Here is a 20,607-nt window from a genome sequence, read left to right as displayed (position 1 = left end):
GCCTGTACCATTATCTTTATATATATATGATTATACATAGCAAGTTACATTAATCTCACTCCATTCTAATACTCTAATTTCAGCCATTTTATACAGTACACCACCACATGTGTATCTAGAGGTCTGTATTTCCATATATTATCTCCATAATTTACAAATCTGTTTAGCTTTCTGGCACCAGTTGATTTAAAAAAAAAAAAAAAAAAGTTTTCCACGGTAGTACCCCTTTAAAGGGTTTATCCAGGAATAAAAAAAAAAAAAAAAAAATTTCTTCAAAAACAGCACCACACTTGTGTCAGTTTGTGTGTGGTATTACAACTTGGCTCCATTCGCTTACATGGAACTAAGCTGCAATACCACACATAACCTGAGGACAGGTGGCGCTGTTTTTCGAAGAAATCAGCTCTGTTTGTCTAACCCTGGGTAACACCTTTTAACAATGTAAATGAACAGAGCAGGAGATTTGGAGTACTGTACCGCAAACATTAACCTTCAACCTGATTATATATTTATAATCAGGGAAATTTAGACAATAACCCAACATGGTGGACTTTCACTTAAAACATTTTGGTAGTGAAAAGTGTTTATGTAGCTAAGTCACCCAAAATTATTATATATATAAAAAAACATTATGTTTTCCCTTATGAAGTAAACATGCAGGAGTGTGCAATATCTTTATGAACTACTAAAGGAGACAATTTCTGTTTTCTTAGTTGGTCTATGGGAGAGATATGTGGCTAGAAATATTCCCACTCACCAATGTAAATAGCAGCCTATTTACAGGACCCCTGTGGAGTTACTATAGGGAGATGCAGAGGTAGCAGTCGCGCCGGGGCCCTGTGACTGAAAGGGCCCCAAGGCACCTATTCCCCATAAGAAGACACCAGTATTATAAATGACACATAGTACACATGGGTCCCACTAGCTCCAAGCTACACCTCTGCATGACCCTCTTAGGGCTCATTGACACGGGTGGATCCACAGCGTATTTTACACTGTGGATACGCCAACGATGGACCCCTAGAGTGTGTCTCAGATGTGCTTGCTCTGAGCGGCAATCCGCCGCTACGAGCAGACATACTGCGTTATGCGAGTCGCCGCAGCAGGGCGACTCGCACATCGGTGAGCGGCCGTGATGAGTGCTAGTACACCGCAGCAGTGTGTCTGCTCGTAGCGGCGGATTGGCTTTACAGTAAAATAAGCGGCAGATCCGTCTGTGGGAACGAGCCCTTAGGGTGGATTTACACATGGCTGATTTTGTTTCAGAAAGTTCTAAAGCTGATAATCACTTCCATTCATCAGAATAGGGTTTCTTTAGTGGCAAAAACATGGATTTCTAAAAATTCTGCAACAAAATCTGCCCAATGTGGATTCACCTTTATGGCTCTGTGTAGGTGACAAATATCCAGTGCTCAGGAGTAGAGATGAGCGAACTTACAGTAAATTCGATTCGTCACGAACTTCTCGGCTCGGCAGTTGATGACTTTTCCTGCATAAATTAGTTCAGCTTTCAGGTGCTCCGATGGGCTGGAAAAGGTGGATACAGTCCTAGGAGACTCTTTCCTAGGAATGTATCCACCTTTTCCAGCCCACCAGAGCACCTGAAGGCTGAACTAATGAATGCAGGAAAAGTCATCAACTGCCGAGCCGAGAAGTTCGTGACGAATCGAATTTACTGTAAGTTCGCTCATCTCTACTCAGGAGATTTGATCTTTTCCTTGTCACTGAATATAGAGCTGCTTGAACCACAAATATGACCCAATTGACATCCCCAAAAAAGAGTCCTGGCACTAATTTATATTTGCAGCCTTTTAGCGAGTCACATAATAAATAGATTGGCTTTACAGTCATGTGACTGGCTAAAAAGTTGCTCATGTGACCTGAAAACTTTTTGTCTTGAGATGAGAACATTTTCTGGACAATGATGACCACCCTCCTAAAATAAACCAATATAGAAAAATAAACAGGCCGCTGTTAGTACAATATAAAGTGTAAATAAAGTCCCAGCACTCAGCAAGTATATTCAGGAATAAGGAGCTTTATTGCATATCCTTCACATCAAACAGGACGCGTTTCGGCGGTAGCCGAAACGCGTCCTGTTTGATGTGAAGGATATGCAATAAAGCTCCTTATTCCTGAATATACTTGCTGAGTGCTGGGACTTTACTTACACTGTTTCTGGACCAGCTTATACTAAGTACGATATAAAGAACACTATACATGATGTTTACAGATACGGAATTCACCATTTCCCATATTCTGTATGACAAGTGGACTAAGTCTGCATTCCATACTTTTTCTGCAGCTTCAAGTAACTGTACTGTAAGATACATGTAGAAAACGTGTGTTCAGAAAAATAAAAGTGCATAGGCATGGCAAACAAGTGGCTTGTCTAGAGGAGGAGAAAAGAGGAACTTGTGAAACTCCCACCGATAATCCCGGCTATCGCATCTGTCTATTAACGTGGATTTGCCTTCATGTGATTAGGCGCAAAACGGAACTTTCTTCAGGACTTTTATCCGCATCTCTGGATTTTTTCCTTGTTTTGCCACCTGCGGGAGAAAAAAAAAAAGGAAACATGTTCATTGCTTTTCTAATTTCAGATTTAGGGTAGGGTCACACGCGCCGTTTTTTTTTGCTGCGTATTTCTTGCTGCATATTATCCTACCCATTGAGGTGGGTAGCTTTATACGTAGCTGATATTGTTGCCCATCGACTTCAATATGTAGCAAAAAATGCAGCAAAAGACGTCAGATGTGACCCTACTCTAAGGGTCTATTCCCACGTACTGTATTCTGCGCAGATTTGATGCTGTGTTCAGTCATTTAGTTTGCAATGAAATATTCAGCAGAAAATCTGTGCAGAATATTGTATGTGTGAATAGACCATAAAGTAGTATTCCAGTATTAGAAAATTGTATTTAAATTAAACTATCACCCCAACATATATACCCCACTAAAATAGAGTTATCACAAATTGTATTGACTCCAGCACGTTTTTGTTTATTTACACCTGACAGGAAGTTGTTTAGTCCTCTCATTGTCAGGGTGGTGTTGTCTCCATCTGCCTGACTCCTCCCTGTCTCCCAAGACAACACATCATAATCTGCTGTTTCAGGAGGTGTGGCTGGATCTGGTCTCTGAGCTCAAGCCCGTTCTCCCTGAGTGATGTCTTCACCTCTGACCAGCCCGTACAGCTACATCACCATCTCCCTGTCATATATATATATATTATTATTATTTTTATTTTTTTAATGAAAATAGAAGTTTGTGGCAAAAAAATCAGCAAGAGCACTATTCATCTCAATGGGATTTGCAAATGCATGTATACATTTTTCAGTCTCCGGAATTTCTGGAACACATCTGCTGTGTGTGAATATACCCCCAGGCCTTATTCAATTTTTTTCCCCTATATTTTCTTCCCCTTGTACAATACTCTGTGAATTGTAAGCATTTGTCATACTTTTTTTTTTTTTTTTACATTTGCAGCCTGCTTTCTTCTGGTGGTTTTCATGTCCTAAAGAAAAGCCTATAGGCAAAAACACGAGAAAAAGGCACCATACTTAGTGCAGGTATGTGTGAAGGAAGCCTAAAAGGATCAAATGAAGTGAAATATATAATAAAGGAATAAATAGGCACGTGTTATATATCATTAAATTTCATGATTGGTTCCCTTTTATATTTTGGCCCAGCTTCACAATAGCAATTTTGTGTTGTGCCTCTTTTTCCTTTGTCATTTTTTATATATTTCACTACCTTTAATCCTTCATACTTCCTTCACACATAAATGCTCTCATTATTGGTTCCCTGGCCTTGGTTCCCTTTAAATTTAAGCTAGGGCTACACAGCGACTTTGGCCAAAGATCCCATTGCAGCCACTTAAACGCCATTGAATGAAGACCCAATTCTGTAACCATGATCAGAAATCTATTCCAAATGGATTGCTGTTGATTGCTGGGATGTGCTTGTGGCAATTTGTGGGTTCCAGTGCGGCCACATTTACTATCATTAGCTGAATTGCAGGCAGAAATCTTTCAGCACATGACCTGTGTGCTGACCTAAGCTTTAAAGTCATTTTCCAATATTTAAAAAAAAAAAACTGAAACCAGCTTAAAATATCACCCAAAAATTCTGCCACCTCTCCAGTGCTGCGGCTGCTATGGTGTCCCCCTCTGCACCTGCTGTGATTACGTCACTTCTGGTGCTGTAGCTGATCACTGATTTCAGCATTGTCTGCTTGCAGGTAAACCACATGACCACTTAGGCTGGAGACGTCACTGCAGCCGGTCCTGTGAGCTGTGAGGGACCCCAAAGTGGCAGCGGCTTTACAGGTGAGTAATTATTATTATAATTTTTTTAATTTTAGGGTGGTTTAAGCAATATAAAGTTTATTTTTAGCCAATATAATTATAGCTTGTTTATGCTATTATGCTAAAAGGTGTTTGTTAGTTGACACTCTGGCAGCTACCATAGAGATGAACAGAGCAGTGGTAAGTATGCATGAATCACCACTCCATTCTAATGGAAGGCTGGGGTCTCTTTTTTCAAGATTGTGGGGGGCTCAGCAGTCGGAGCCCCCGCAATCAGGCAGTTATCCGGGGATAACTTTGGAAGATGGAAAAACCCCTTTAAAGGGGTTCTCCGGTGCTTACACATCTTTTCCCCTATCCAAAGGATAGGGGATAAGATGCATGATCGCGGGAGTCCCGCCGTGTGTTCGCTCCAGGTCTGATTACAGGCGACCACCGGGCCGGCGGCGTGTGACGTCACGCCTCCGGCCCCGTGTGACGTAACGCTCCGCCCCTCAATGCAAGCCTACGGGAGGAGGCGTTACAGCTATCACGCCCCCTCCCATAGGCTTGCATTGAGGGGCGGAGCGTGACATCACACGGGGGTGGAGGCGTGACGTCACACGCCGCCGGCCTGGTGGTTGCCCGTAATCCGACCCGGAGCGAAAACGCTCCGGGGACTGATTACAAACGGGGTGCTGTGTGCATGATCCCGGGGGTCCCCAGCGGCGGGACCCCCGCGATCAGGCATCTAATCCCCTATCATTTGGATAGGGGAAAAGACGTGCAAGCACCGGAGAACCCCTTTAATAGAAAAACCCCTTTAATAGAAGCAATATAGTGCAGCTAGAAGAAAGACATAAGTTCATAGTTCAACTTTTTTTTAAATCAACTGGTGCCAGAAAGTTAAACAGATTTGTAAATTACTTCTTTTAAAAAATCTTAATCCTTCTAGTACTTAACAGCTGCTGAATACTACAGAGGAATTTTTTTTCTTTTTGGAACACAGAGCCCTCTGCTGACATCATGACCACGGTGCTCTCTACTGACATCTCTGTCCATTTTAGGAACTGTCCAGAGTAGGAGAAAATCCCCATAGAAAACATATGCTGCTCTGGACAGTTCCTAAAATGGACAGAGATGTCAGCAGAGAGCACTGTGGTCATGATGTCAACAGAGAGCACTGTGTTTGAAAAAGAAAAGAATTTCCTCTGCAGTATTCAGCAGCTAATAAGTACTGGAAGGATCATTCAATGCTCCTAGTGCTTACGCACTGTATTTCCCGCTGCCCGGCAGATTTGTCACAGTGTCAAATACGCTGCAAATCCACTCAGTGTGGCCTTACTATACTTAATACTAATACTTCTTTTCCAACTTCAACTATAACAGTAAAACAAAATGATCAACAACCAATATCTCTAGTAACCAAGACCACAAAATGTTAACTCAGCAGCAATATTACTACTTTCATGTAGGCCAGTCAGCCAGATCTGCAAGGGAGCATGATCTTGAGGAGCCGAGCAATATATATATGTATATATATATATATATTGTTGTTACGCCGAGCGCTCCGGGTCCCCGCTCCTCCCCGGAGCGCTCACTTCACTCTCTCCGCTGCAGCGCTCCGGTCACGTCCTCTGACCCGGGGCGCTGCGATCCCGCTGCCAGCCGGGATGCGATTCGCGATGCGGGTAGCGCCCGCTCGCGATGCGCACCCCGGCTCCCCTACCTGACTCGCTCCCCGTCTGTTCTGTCCCGGCGCGCGCGGCCCCGCTCCCTAGGGCGCGCGCGCGCCGGGTCTCTGCGATTTAAAGGGCCACTGCGCCGCTGATTGGCGCAGTGGTTCCAATTAGGGTAATCACCTGTGCACTTCCCTATATTACCTCACTTCCCTTGCACTCCCTGGCCGGATCTTGTTGCCTTAGTGCCAGTGAAAGCGTTCCTTGTGTGTTCCTTGCCTGTGTTTCCAGACCTTCTGCCGTTGCCCCTGACTACGATCCTTGCTGCCTGCCCCGACCTTCTGCTACGTCCGACCTTGCTTCTGCCTACTCCCTTGTACCGCGCCTATCTTCAGCAGCCAGAGAGGTGAGCCGTTGCTAGTGGATACGACCTGGTCACTACCGCCGCAGCAAGACCAACCCGCTTTGCGGCGGGCTCTGGTGAAAACCAGTAGTGGCTTAGAACCGGTCCACTAGCACGGTCCACGCCAATCCCTCTCTGGCACAGAGGATCCACTACCTGCCAGCCGGCATCGTGACAGTAGATCCGGCCATGGATCCCGCTGAAGTTCCTCTGCCAGTTGTCGCTGACCTCACCACGGTGGTCGCCCAGCAGTCACAACAGATAGCGCAACAAGGCCAACAGCTGTCTCAACTGACCGTTATGCTACAACAGTTACTACCACAGCTTCAGCAGTCATCTCCTCCGCCAGCTCCTGCACCTCCTCCGCAGCGAGTGGCCGCTCCTGGGATACGCTTATCCTTGCCGGATAAATTTGATGGGGACTCTAAGTTTTGCCGTGGCTTTCTTTCCCAATGTTCCCTGCATCTGGAGATGATGTCGGACCTGTTTCCCACTGAAAGGTCTAAGGTGGCTTTCGTAGTCAGTCTTCTGTCCGGAAAAGCCCTGTCATGGGCCACACCGCTCTGGGACCGCAATGACCCCGTCACTGCCTCTGTACACTCCTTCTTCTCGGAAATCCGAAGTGTCTTTGAGGAACCTGCCCGAGCCTCTTCTGCTGAGACTGCCCTGTTGAACCTGGTCCAGGGTAATTCTTCCGTTGGCGAGTATGCCGTACAGTTCCGTACACTTGCTTCAGAATTGTCCTGGAATAATGAGGCCCTCTGCGCGACCTTCAAAAAAGGCCTATCCAGCAACATTAAAGATGTTCTGGCCGCACGAGAAATTCCTGCTAATCTACATGAACTTATTCACCTAGCCACTCGCATTGACATGCGTTTTTCCGAAAGGCGTCAGGAACTCCGCCAAGATATGGACTCTGTTCGCACGAGGCGTTTCTCCTCCTCGGCTCCTCTCTCCTCTGGTCCCCTGCAATCTGTTCTTGTGCCTTCCGCCGTGGAGGCTATGCAGGTCGACCGGTCTCGCCTGACACCTCAAGAGAGGACACGACGCCGTATGGAGAACCTCTGCCTGTACTGTGCTAGTACCGAACACTTCCTGAGGGATTGTCCTATCCGTCCTCCCCGCCTGGAAAGACGTACGCTGACTCCGCACAAAGGTGAGACAGTCCTTGATGTCTACTCTGCTTCTCCACGTCTTACAGTGCCTGTGCGGATGTCTGCCTCTGCCTTCTCCTTCCCTGCTGTGGCCTTCTTGGACTCTGGATCTGCAGGAAATTTTATTTTGGCCTCTCTCGTCAACAGGTTCAACATCCCGGTGACCAGTCTCGCCAGACCCCTCTACATCAATTGTGTAAATAATGAAAGATTGGACTGTACCATACGTTTCCGCACGGAGCCCCTTCTTATGAGCATCGGATCTCATCATGAGAGGATTGAACTTTTGGTCCTCCCCAATTGCACCTCAGAAATTCTCCTTGGACTTCCCTGGCTTCAACTTCATTCCCCAACCCTGGATTGGTCCACTGGGGAGATCAAGAGTTGGGGGTCCTCTTGTTCCAAGAACTGTCTAAAACCGGTTCCCAGTAACCCTTGCCGTAACTCTGTGGTTCCTCCTGTAACCGGTCTCCCTAAGGCCTATATGGACTTCGCGGATGTTTTCTGCAAAAAACAAGCTGAGACTCTACCTCCTCACAGGCCTTATGATTGCCCTATCGACCTCCTCCCGGGCACTACTCCACCCCGGGGCAGAATTTATCCTCTCTCTGCCCCAGAGACTCTTGCCATGTCCGAATACGTCCAGGAGAATCTAAAAAAGGGCTTTATCCGTAAATCCTCCTCTCCTGCCGGAGCCGGATTTTTCTTTGTGTCCAAAAAAGATGGCTCCCTACGTCCTTGCATTGACTACCGCGGTCTTAATAAAATCACGGTTAAGAACCGCTACCCCTTACCCCTCATCTCTGAACTCTTTGATCGCCTCCAAGGTGCCCACATCTTCACTAAATTGGACTTAAGAGGCGCCTATAACCTCATCCGCATCAGAGAGGGGGACGAGTGGAAAACGGCATTTAACACCAGAGATGGACACTTTGAGTATCTGGTCATGCCCTTTGGACTGTGCAATGCCCCTGCCGTCTTCCAAGACTTTGTCAATGAAATTTTTCGTGATCTGTTATACTCCTGTGTTGTTGTATATCTGGACGATATCCTAATTTTTTCTGCCAATCTAGAAGAACACCGCCAGCATGTCCGTATGGTTCTTCAGAGACTTCGTGACAACCAACTCTATGCCAAAATTGAGAAATGTCTGTTTGAATGCCAATCTCTTCCTTTTCTAGGATATTTGGTCTCTGGCCAGGGACTACAGATGGATCCAGACAAACTCTCTGCCGTCTTAGATTGGCCACGCCCCTCCGGACTCCGTGCTATCCAACGCTTTTTGGGGTTCGCCAATTATTACAGGCAATTTATTCCACATTTTTCTACCATTGTGGCTCCTATCGTGGCTTTAACCAAAAAAAATGCTGATCCCAAGTCCTGGCCTCCTCAAGCAGAAGACGCCTTTAAACGACTCAAGTCTGCCTTTTCTTCGGCTCCCGTGCTCTCCAGACCTGACCCTTCCAAACCCTTCCTATTGGAGGTTGATGCCTCCTCAGTGGGAGCTGGAGCTGTTCTTCTACAAAAAAATTCTTCCGGGCATGCTGTCACTTGTGGTTTTTTCTCTAGGACCTTCTCTCCAGCGGAGAGGAACTACTCCATCGGGGATCGAGAGCTTCTAGCCATTAAGTTAGCACTTGAGGAATGGAGGCATCTGCTGGAGGGATCAAGATTTCCTGTTATTATCTACACCGACCACAAGAACCTCTCCTACCTCCAGTCTGCCCAACGGCTGAATCCTCGCCAGGCCCGGTGGTCTCTGTTCTTTGCCCGATTTAATTTTGAGATTCACTTTCGTCCTGCCGATAAGAACATTAGGGCCGATGCTCTCTCTCGTTCCTCGGATGCCTCAGAAGTTGATCTCCCTCCGCAACACATCATTCCACCTGACTGCCTGATCTCTACTTCTCCTGCCTCCATCAGGCAGACTCCTCCAGGAAAGACCTTTGTTTCTCCACGCCAACGCCTCGGAATCCTCAAATGGGGTCACTCCTCCCATCTCGCAGGTCATGCGGGCATCAAGAAATCTGTGCAACTCATCTCCCGCTTCTATTGGTGGCCGACTCTGGAGACGGATGTTGGGGACTTTGTGCGAGCCTGCACTATCTGTGCCCGGGATAAGACTCCTCGCCAGAAGCCCGCTGGTTTTCTTCATCCTCTGCCTGTCCCCGAACAGCCTTGGTCTCTGATTGGTATGGATTTTATTACTGATTTACCCCCTTCCCGTGGCAACACTGTTATTTGGGTGGTCGTTGATCGATTCTCCAAAATGGCACATTTCATCCCTCTTCCTGGTCTTCCTTCTGCGCCTCAGTTGGCTAAACAATTTTTTGTACACATTTTTCGTCTTCACGGGTTGCCTACGCAGATTGTCTCGGATAGAGGTGTCCAATTCGTGTCTAAATTCTGGAGGGCTCTCTGTAAACAACTCAAGATTAAATTAAATTTTTCCTCTGCATATCATCCCCAGTCCAATGGACAAGTAGAAAGAATTAACCAGATCTTGGGTGATTATTTGCGACATTTTGTTTCCTCCCGCCAGGATGACTGGGCAGATCTCCTTCCATGGGCCGAATTCTCGTATAACTTCAGGGTCTCTGAATCTTCCTCCAAATCCCCATTTTTCGTGGTGTACGGCCGTCACCCTCTTCCCCCCCTCCCTACCCCCTTGCCCTCTGGTCTGCCCGCTGTGGATGAAATTTCTCGTGACCTTTCCATTATATGGAGAGAGACCCAAAATTCTCTCTTACAGGCTTCTTCACGCATGAAGAGGTTCGCGGATAAGAAAAGAAGAGCTCCCCCCGTTTTTTCCCCTGGAGACAAGGTATGGCTCTCCGCTAAATATGTCCGCTTCCGTGTCCCTAGCTACAAGTTGGGACCACGCTATCTTGGTCCTTTCAAAATTTTGTGTCAAATTAATCCTGTCTCTTATAAACTTCTTCTTCCTCCTTCTCTTCGTATCCCTAATGCCTTTCACGTCTCTCTTCTCAAACCACTCATCCTCAACCGTTTTTCTCCCAAATCTGTTCCTCCCACTCCTGTTTCCGGCTCCTCGGACGTCTTCTCGGTCAAGGAAATTTTGGCTGCCAAAAAGGTCAGAGGGAAAAAATTTTTTTTAGTAGACTGGGAGGGTTGTGGTCCTGAAGAGAGATCCTGGGAACCTGAGGACAACATCCTTGACAAAAGTCTGCTCCTCAGGTTCTCAGGCTCCAAGAAGAGGGGGAGACCCAAGGGGGGGGGGTACTGTTACGCCGAGCGCTCCGGGTCCCCGCTCCTCCCCGGAGCGCTCACTTCACTCTCTCCGCTGCAGCGCTCCGGTCACGTCCTCTGACCCGGGGCGCTGCGATCCCGCTGCCAGCCGGGATGCGATTCGCGATGCGGGTAGCGCCCGCTCGCGATGCGCACCCCGGCTCCCCTACCTGACTCGCTCCCCGTCTGTTCTGTCCCGGCGCGCGCGGCCCCGCTCCCTAGGGCGCGCGCGCGCCGGGTCTCTGCGATTTAAAGGGCCACTGCGCCGCTGATTGGCGCAGTGGTTCCAATTAGGGTAATCACCTGTGCACTTCCCTATATTACCTCACTTCCCTTGCACTCCCTGGCCGGATCTTGTTGCCTTAGTGCCAGTGAAAGCGTTCCTTGTGTGTTCCTTGCCTGTGTTTCCAGACCTTCTGCCGTTGCCCCTGACTACGATCCTTGCTGCCTGCCCCGACCTTCTGCTACGTCCGACCTTGCTTCTGCCTACTCCCTTGTACCGCGCCTATCTTCAGCAGCCAGAGAGGTGAGCCGTTGCTAGTGGATACGACCTGGTCACTACCGCCGCAGCAAGACCAACCCGCTTTGCGGCGGGCTCTGGTGAAAACCAGTAGTGGCTTAGAACCGGTCCACTAGCACGGTCCACGCCAATCCCTCTCTGGCACAGAGGATCCACTACCTGCCAGCCGGCATCGTGACAATTGTACTGTAATAATGTTGGAGATGATTCAATATAATTTGCATAGTAATAGAAGACATACTGAGTGTTCTCAATAACTTCTTGCCAAGTGTCTCCTCTGCGCTATTCACCGATGAACTGGATATTTTCTCACCACCGGAATGCTCTGTGTCCAAAATGATGCTGCAGGAATCTGGATCTGTCAGAACACAACAATGTTTTACAATTATGTCAGTTTCTTCAATAAGGCCACACAGGATTATATTAGCATTACAGATATATTTTAGTGCAACAATGCTAGTCGTTCACAAGTCTAGGTCTGTGTCCCTTTTCAGCCTATGGGGGACGAGATGGGACGCCAGGTGCAACAGATGCAGTTATTGCATACAGAGTTCCCATGCGGTATGGCTCCGGATTGCTGGACATATGTGAGCCTTGCCTAGATAAATAAACTGCTTATACATGGGCAGATGTGTTGCAGAAATTTCTGTGACACCTGAATGGGTTTTGTAAAATTTCATGCATGTGCTGCAGAAACAGTCGCAAAATCATCCACATGCGAACATGCCCCTAAAATGAAAAAGTGACATTATTTGATGTGATATAAGAACCTACTTGTCGTGCAGTTGTAAATGTCTGCCAGCTCCTCTCTTATTTGAGGGATATCATCCATATGTAAGAACACAGAGTCATTCGGACTTTTCTGAACATCTGATCTGCTGTTGGCTGTATAGAGAAGAAAGGTTACATTCTTTGTGCACCGATATATGGAGTATACCGATAAAGCCCTACTTTATACAATTATTATATTTACAGATTTGACAGTCTCCTTCACCCCGTGCAATATAGTCCCTTCTTCGGCTGGTTTCATACAGATACATTTCCATGCATAATTCTGCTTTGAAAATTATGTGTGGAAATTCCAATGCAATAGAATCCTATTGCTGTCAATGAGATTCCGCTGCACAGTGCACACTACAGAAGTGCTGCCGCTGATCACGGTCATTCTTTCAGTGGAATCCACATGGAATACATTGCCATCTATAGGGACGGCAATGTCTACTCAGTCCTAGCATCGACGGATTCCTCAATCTGAACCTGGCCATACTTCCCCTGCAGAATGAGTCTACTATACTGTCATGTTAATGCAGAGATTCTGATCCTTCCTTCACACTAGATGGGTAAAGAACAGGAAGGAAACAGAAGCAGATATACTACAGAATTTTATAGTATTAACTCTAACCTCATCGCTGTATTGTGTGGTGGTAATATTTGGTCATGATCCCTATGAAAGCATACCTTCAGGGCTTCACTTTCAGTTAGGTCCATTGGTACTATATGATGCATTACACATAAAAACATCTAAAACCAAATAGTATTTAGGAAATAGAAGACAAAGGATGTATTCGGAAAAGGATAAAGGGTGAAATTATGTTATGATTATATAACTATATTTAGAACATATATATATATATATATATATATATATATATATATATATATAATACTAGACTTTCCTCCTCTCAAACATCATTTACGGTTCACCTTTTCTAGCTTCTGGAAGGCAGGGCATAACCATTCAAAGCTTATCGTATTCAGTACAGCTCTATAATGTCCTCCATACTGTTCCTTCTTGGAGTGATATATAGACATATAGGGGCACATGATCTCCTCTTCTATGTGGGTGCTAGTCTACAACCACCAGCTCAACCCCAACTGAAAATTAAAGATGATGCTTTCAGAGGGGAAAACTGGTAATATATAAGCTGTATGTTGGCCAGAAATAGTGCTGCTTCTCATGTGCACACTGTAACGCCGAGCACTCCGGGTCCCGCATCCATCCCGGAGCGCTCACGGCGTGTGTCCTCCTGCAGCGCCCCGGTTTGTCCCTCTGACCGGGAGCGCTGCTACAGTGCTGCCAGCGGGGATGCGATCCGCGTGGCGGCACAAGTCCGCCACTTGCCTTCCTCTGCCTCCTGTGTCCTCCCGGCGCATAGCCCCGCTCTCTTAAGTTTAAAGGGCCAGTGCACCATTAATTGGTGCCTGGTCCAATAGCTGTTTAACTCTATAAAACCCCAACTTCCCTTCCTGTCCTTGCCGGATCTTGTTGCCCTTGTGCCAGTGAAAGCGTTTTTGTGAGCCTTTGCCTGTGTATCCAGACCCTTGCTGTTGCCCCTGACTACGAACCGTTACCACCTGCCCTGACCTTCTGCTACATCTGACCTTGCCTTTGCCTTGTCCTTGTGTCCCGCGCCAGTCTCAGACGCCAGAGGGGTTGAGTCGCTACTGGGTGGAATGACCACAGGGTTACCTGCCGCAGCAAGTCCATCCCGCTTTGCGGCGGACTTTGGTGAAAACCAGTAACCCCTTAGATTCCATTCCCCTGGTACGGCCCACGCCATCGCCTCTCTGGCACAGAGGATCCACTACCCGTGTCCTCCCCGCATACCAGTCCGGATCCTGACAGTAGATCCGGCCATGGATCCCGCTGAGGTGCCGCTGCCCAGTATTGCTGACCTAACCTCCGTGGTCACCCAGCAATCTCAGCAGATCGCCCAACAAGGACAACAGCTGACTCAGCTGACTGCCATGCTACAGCAGCTTCTGCCTCCACAGCAGCAACCATCTCCTCCGCCAGCTCCAGCTTCTCCTCTGCAGAAAGTTGCTGCTTTTAGACTCCGCCTGTCCCTACCTGATAAGTTTGATGGGGACTCTAAGCTGTGTCGTGGGTTCCTGTCCCAGTGTTCCCTACACCTGGAGATGATGTCGGACCAGTTTCCCACAGAACGGTCTAAGGTGGCATTCCTGGTCAGCCTGCTGTCTGGAAAGGCCTTATCCTGGGCCACACCGCTTTGGGACCTCAACGATCCTGCCACTGCTACTATTCAGTCCTTCTTCTCCGAAGTACGCAGTGTCTTTGAGGAGCCAGCCCGGGCTTCCTCAGCCGAGACGGCTCTATTGAATACGCCATACAGTTCCGCACCCTTGCCTCTGAGCTAGCCTGGAACAATGAGGCCCTCTGCGCGACCTTTAAAGGGTACATCTCATCAAATAAACTTTTGATATATTTTAGATTAATGAATGTTGAATAACTTTCCAATAGCATGTTAATGAAAAATATGCTTCTTTCTATTGTATTTTTCCCGATCAGTCCTGTCAGCAATCATTTCTGACTCATGCTGGAGTCCTAAACACTCAGAGCTGCCAGCCTGCTTTGTTCACAGCCAAACAGGCTGTGAACAAAGCAGGCTGGCAGCTCTGAGTGTTCTCTTTTGTGAACAAAGCAGACTGGCAGTGTAGTGTTTAGGACTCCAGCATGAGTCTGAAATGCTTGCTGCCAGGACTGGTAGGGAGACCCCTAGTGGTCATTTCTTCAAAGTGGAAAATTGAATAGAAAGAAGCATATTTTTTAATAACATGCAATTGTAAAGTTATTCTGCATACATTAATCTATAATATATCAAAATTTTTTTTTGATGAGAGGTACCCTTTAAAGATGTTCTGGCCGCAGGAGAGATTCTTGCTACCCTGTCTGAACTCATCCATTTGGCCACCCGCATTGACATGCGTTTCTCAGAAAGACACCAGGAGCTTCGCAAGGAAAAGGATCTTGTTCGCACCAGGCGGTTTCCTCGCTTGGCACCTCTCTTCCAGTCTCATTTGCAACCTGTTCCTGTGCCTTCCGTCGAGGAGGCTATGCAAGTGGATCGGTCTCGCCTGACCCAACAAAAGAGGACTCGCCGCAGGAACGAAAATTTGTGCCTGTACTGTGCTAGTACCGAACATTTCCTAAAGGACTGTCCTATTTGTTCTCCGCGTCAGGGAAACACACACATATAGTTAACGTGGGAGAGGCGTTACTAGGTGTGAATTCATCCTCTCCATGACTGACTATACCTGTGCGGATTTCTCTACCCGCAAATATGAATACTTCCTTCTCCGCTGTGGCCTTTCTGGATTCAGGTTCAGCAGGAAATTTAATTGAAGCCTCTCTCATCAACAGATTCAATATTCCTGTTACCTGTCTCGTCAAACCTCTCTTCATTTCATCAGTGAATGGAGAAAGACTGGTCTGCACAGTGCGTTATCGCACAGAACCTTTGCTCATGAGTGTTGGAGTTCTCCACCGTGAAAATATGGAATTTTTTGTATTGCCCAACTGTACCTCTGAAATTCTTCTTGGCTTGCCCTGGCTCCAGCGTCACGCACCTACCCTTGACTGGGCCACTGGGGACATTAAGACTTGGGGTCCTACCTGTCACAAGCGATGCCTTAAGACTTTATTCACCAGTCAAGTACCCATTGCTTCGCCTCTGCCAGGCCTGCCTAAGGCCTACCAGGACTTTTCTGATGTTTTTTGTAAAAAGCAAGCAGAGGTTTTACTACCACACAGACCCTTTGACTGCCCTATTGACTTGCTTCCTGGTAATTCTCCGCCGACCTCTGAAGGGTTAGTGTCACTTTTGCTTCAGATGCGGCGGTCAGCTTTGATCGCCACGTATGAAGGGTTAATACAGGGCATCACCGCGATCGGTGATGTCCTGTATTAGCCGCGGGTCCCGCCGTTGATGGCCGCAGGGACCACTGATTCCCATTGCTGCTCTGAAATCTCTGGTGGAGTTACACACAGAATTTCCGGACGTTTGAACACCTACATAATCACAGTTCACACAGTCTCTGTTCTCTTTCTGGCCCCCATTCTTAATAGCTATATACTCTTGGTTGCATCTCATGAATAAAGAACTTTACAAGTATTTTAACAATTATTTAACCCCTTTTTTTCAGAAGGAAACAAATAAAATCCTTGTGCAATAGAAATGACATTACCTAGGTTGCAATTTCTGTCACTCACTAATGTGGTCACAGTGTCATCTTTTGGAGATTCGGATACTCTGTGATACTTTGTAACTTTTGAGGAATCGCCATCAATGAATACTTCTATTTCTGGGGACTGTGGAGAAATGTCGATACGACTGGCTGCCAATGCATTTTGATACTGTTGCCTTGTAATCTTTCGAGAGAAATGTACAGTAAAGCAGATTAACTTCAGCCTTTAATGTTTTTCTCTAATTTGCAAGATTTTTAAAAAGATTGTATGTATGCATTTTTAAATAAAACAATAGGCAAGAAACAATAAAGTTGTCTGAAATGTCAAGATTACAATGGTATCAGGTGAACAGATGTGGCGTATGCACCACAAAAAAGGTAAGTCGCAGAAATATGAAGAACCAACAATAAACTGTGGCTAGGAAATGCATGCTTTAATTTACCATTTTTCCTGTTTTTGCCATGATTTTCCCAACATTGTGGCAAAAATGGTGATATTTTAATGCAAACATGTAATATTCACAAAGTTTTTAGACAATTGCAACAGAAATAAAAAAATTCAAATGTGATAATAGGTCAAATCACTTTCGCCTCATGGCAGTATTTCTCTACAAAACAAACACTGAATAAGAAAATGCATTAAATCTGCATGTAGTGTGAACTGACACCAACCCACTTATGAGACTCAGCTGTTTAGCCGTCTGGTTGCTGGAGTCTAGCCAGGTTAAAGGGGTACTCTGGTGAAAACCTTTTTTCTTTTAAATCAACTGGTGGCAGAAAGTTAAACATATTTGTAAATTACTTCTATTAAAAAATCTTAATCCTTCCTGTACTTATTAGCTGCTGAATACTACAGAGGAAATTCTTTTCTTTTTGGAATGCTCTCTGATGACATCACGAGCACAGTTCTCTCTGCTGACGTTATTATAATAATAATAATAATAACAACGCTTTATTTATTGTTGTCCCACTGAGCCACCATGCTGCCCTTAGCATACATCTGCTATGCATCTGCTATGCATGGTTGCTAAAATGGACAGAGATGTCAGCAGAGAGCACTGTGCTCGTGATGTCATCAGTGTTCCAAAAAGAAAGGAATTTCCTCTGTAGCATTCAGCAGCTAATAAGTAATGGAAGGATTAAGATTTTTTAATAGAAGTAATTTACAAATATGTTTAACTTTCTGCCATCAGTTGATTTAAAAGAAAAAAGGTTTTCACCGGAGTACCCCTTTAATAGGTTGGTCTCATTACCCAAATTGAACCACCCCCCTCTATCTGCAAAGCCAAAGTATATATGGGAAATGAAGGAAGCATGACAATTTCAGTTTTAGGGTACATTCAGGCATTCATATTTTCTGCTGAAGATTTACTGTAGCAGATTTTGCTACCCATTGAAGTCACTGGGCAGCAAAATCTGTAGCAAAAATTTGCATGCATAAACGTACCCGTAATATGGTGGAATGTTCATGTGGAATTCCACCGGAATATTCTGCACGGACATTCCACTGCAGCAGGACCCATTGATTTCAATGGGATTCTGCTGCACTGTGCACAAGGTAGAATTTTTGTTGTCAGCAGAAAGAATCTATTCTATTCTGCCCAGAAGTGCAATGCTGGCTATGAAACGGTGCATTTCCAAGAGGTCCTAGCACCTACCGGATCATGCAAATTTGAGGAGTGTCTGCCCATGTTTTCCAGGCGAACATTCCACACATTTTTGGCCATGTTGCATTATATAAGCAAAAAAAAAAATGTCATCTTGGAAGTGCTTCTTTAATGCAATCTCCTCCATCATGTTCCCCAAAAGATTATAGCTGATCAATGGGGGGGTCACAAAAATGATCAGCTTTTCCTCATTGACCATTTTAAAAAGAAGGTACTGCACGTAGTGGACACATCTTTAAACGTAAAGGGTGCAATACCAATTTTGGAGACCTGGTTGTCAGGATAGAAATACCTAAATAAACACTATACGGTTTATAAATTACAAAAAAATCATGACATATATGCTTAGTTACCTTGATGAACTGGACATCACACAGGATGTGGACAGAGTAGTCTGGTATGTAGAGGTTGTTGTTGCTGTTGCTTAGCTGGTTGTTGCTGCCCCCGTAATCATTACGTTCTCTGTTAGGGGACTCAGAGCGGTTCAAACCACTGCAGCGAGAAGGGGATCTGTTTACTATGGAGAGCAGGGGAGGGAGGAAAAGAAAGCAGAAAAATTGGACAGAAAATAGGATAAGGAAGATGGCAAGAAAGGAGGTTTACTTTAAAAGCAGGAAGCAATCTCTCTCTTTCTTGAAAACGCAATACATCAATAAGAGAAATATAGCATGATCTTAGTTTTTAGGCAAAGGCTATTCTGATCTGCAGAGGCAAATGGTTCTGAAGGAGAAACAGGGATTTGGGATTAGAGTTAGGCTATGTTCACACAGTGGAATTTCAAGGGAATATTTTGTTCAGAAATTCTGCTGCAATTCAATAGGATTCTATTGCATTGTGCACATGGCAGAATTTCTGCAGCAGATATTTCTGCCGCTGAAATCCCGATTCTGGCATCCACAGAAAGAATAGTCTATTCTTTCTGCTGATTCCACCCGGAAATGTATGCCCTCCATGAGACGGCGCATTCCCAAGCGGTTCTAGCGCCCACTGAAACATTCAAATGTGCGGAATGTCCACCCGTTTTCCAGGCGGACATTCTGCACATTTTCAGCCATGTGAACATGGCATTTCTGCACGGATTTTCACTCAATACTTCTGCCAGAAATTCTGCAGAAATTTAATGCACATTATATTCAATGTGATTCTGCTGTCTTATTTACACAGCAGAATTTTCGCAGCGAAATTTCTGCATTCTGCAAAAATATAAGACCTGTGGAACTGCAAAAAAATCTGCCGTGTGAACATAGCCTTAGGCTGATATGTAGTAAATTATTTGGAGATTGTAGATTAGTATGTCTTTGGAGCTTGTTGTAAGGAAACTGGAGTATCCAGAGGAAATACACACAAGCACACAGAGAAACTCCAGGACCCCAGTGCTGCAAGGAAACAGTGCCAACCCCCTAAACAACTGCACTGACACTCTTGTTCATGGTGGCACATTGACGCTATTTCAACATCTAAATGGGTTTGAAAATAGACAACTTTTTTGCTCACCCAAATTGAAGCTCAAAGAGCTATAGCCCCCCCTCCCCACCTTATGCCACTAAGATAAAAAATCATTGCAATTTTCTTGTAGCATCAGGCCATGTTCACACTGTAAAAAAGGCAGTAAATGAACAAAAAAAGGTCATTTTTTTTGCTTTACATCTGTCTTTTCACCTATTTCTGGCCATGAAACAAAATATAGCCCTTTTTTACAGTGTGTGAACACTGCCTTAAAAATATAAAAATTTGCTTTCCAATCCCCAAGTGCTTCTTAACTTATGTTCATACACAAAATTTTGGTCTGTTTTTTAAGCATTTTGTTTTAAATAATGGCGTTGACGTATTGAACCCCGGCACCCGGAAGAAGACCAATGTTGGGGCTCAATACATCACAAAGCAGCTTACCCTTTAAGTTCTACAACTATATAATATATTTTGTGATTGAATTACTTGCCATTTTTATGATCTCTGCTAGCTGTCAGTGCATAGAAACAAATTCCAGATAGTGTTGCTCGCGAATATTCACAATGCAAATTTTATTCGCGAATATCGAATATTCGCGAATATTTGCGAATATAGCACTATACATTGTTAATTACGAATATTCGTTTTTTTTTTTTTTTTTCACAGTACACATCACAGTGATCACCCCTCTCTGCTTCCAGCTTGTGTGGTGTAAAGAAGGCTCTAATACTACTGTGTGAGACTGGCGTGCGAATTTTCGCATATGCAAATTTTCGTTTGTTAATTTTTATATATGCTAATTTTCGCATATGCTAATTTTCACATACGCGAATTTTCGCATATGCGAAAATAAAACGCGACTATTACGAATATGCGAATTTAGCGAATATATGACGAATATTCGTCCATATATTCGCGAAATATCGCGAATTCGAATATGGCCTATGCCGCTCAACACTAATTCCAGAGGCTAAAAACCTGTACTGATCATGTCTATCTGGCATGGCTGCATAGCTCATTACTATTTGTTACTAACCCCAACCATAACATGCCAAAAGAAATTCACATTTGACTTATTTTATCCATACTGAAATTTGGTATACACACAGACATGTATAACCAGTGTTAAATCCATATAGAATTAAACTATATGCAAGATTCATTCAATTCAACCCATTTTCATATGATCTCAGAACACAGCCATGCAGGTTT

General features: G+C 45.2%; 1 protein-coding gene across 2 annotated transcripts in view; it reads right to left on the bottom strand.

Moving 5' to 3' along the window:
- Positions 1-2,153: 2,153 nt before the first annotated feature.
- CNNM1 (cyclin and CBS domain divalent metal cation transport mediator 1) overlaps positions 2,154-20,607 on the bottom strand; it is a 75,360-nt gene continuing 56,906 nt past the window's right edge. For both annotated transcript variants that reach the window (XM_056531878.1, XM_056531879.1), the window contains exons 8-12: positions 18,300-18,463; positions 16,280-16,463; positions 12,068-12,178; positions 11,535-11,651; positions 2,154-2,552 (exon numbers count right to left, since the gene is read on the bottom strand). In XM_056531878.1, coding sequence (XP_056387853.1) covers positions 2,476-2,552; positions 11,535-11,651; positions 12,068-12,178; positions 16,280-16,463; positions 18,300-18,463 — 653 coding nt within the window. In that variant the 3' untranslated portion in view covers positions 2,154-2,475. The remainder of the gene's footprint in view (positions 2,553-11,534; positions 11,652-12,067; positions 12,179-16,279; positions 16,464-18,299; positions 18,464-20,607) is intronic.

Source organism: Hyla sarda, chromosome 7 (genome assembly GCF_029499605.1).
Source record: "Hyla sarda isolate aHylSar1 chromosome 7, aHylSar1.hap1, whole genome shotgun sequence".
Classification (NCBI taxonomy): domain Eukaryota; kingdom Metazoa; phylum Chordata; class Amphibia; order Anura; family Hylidae; genus Hyla; species Hyla sarda.
This window is presented reverse-complemented; position numbering and strand designations above follow the sequence as displayed.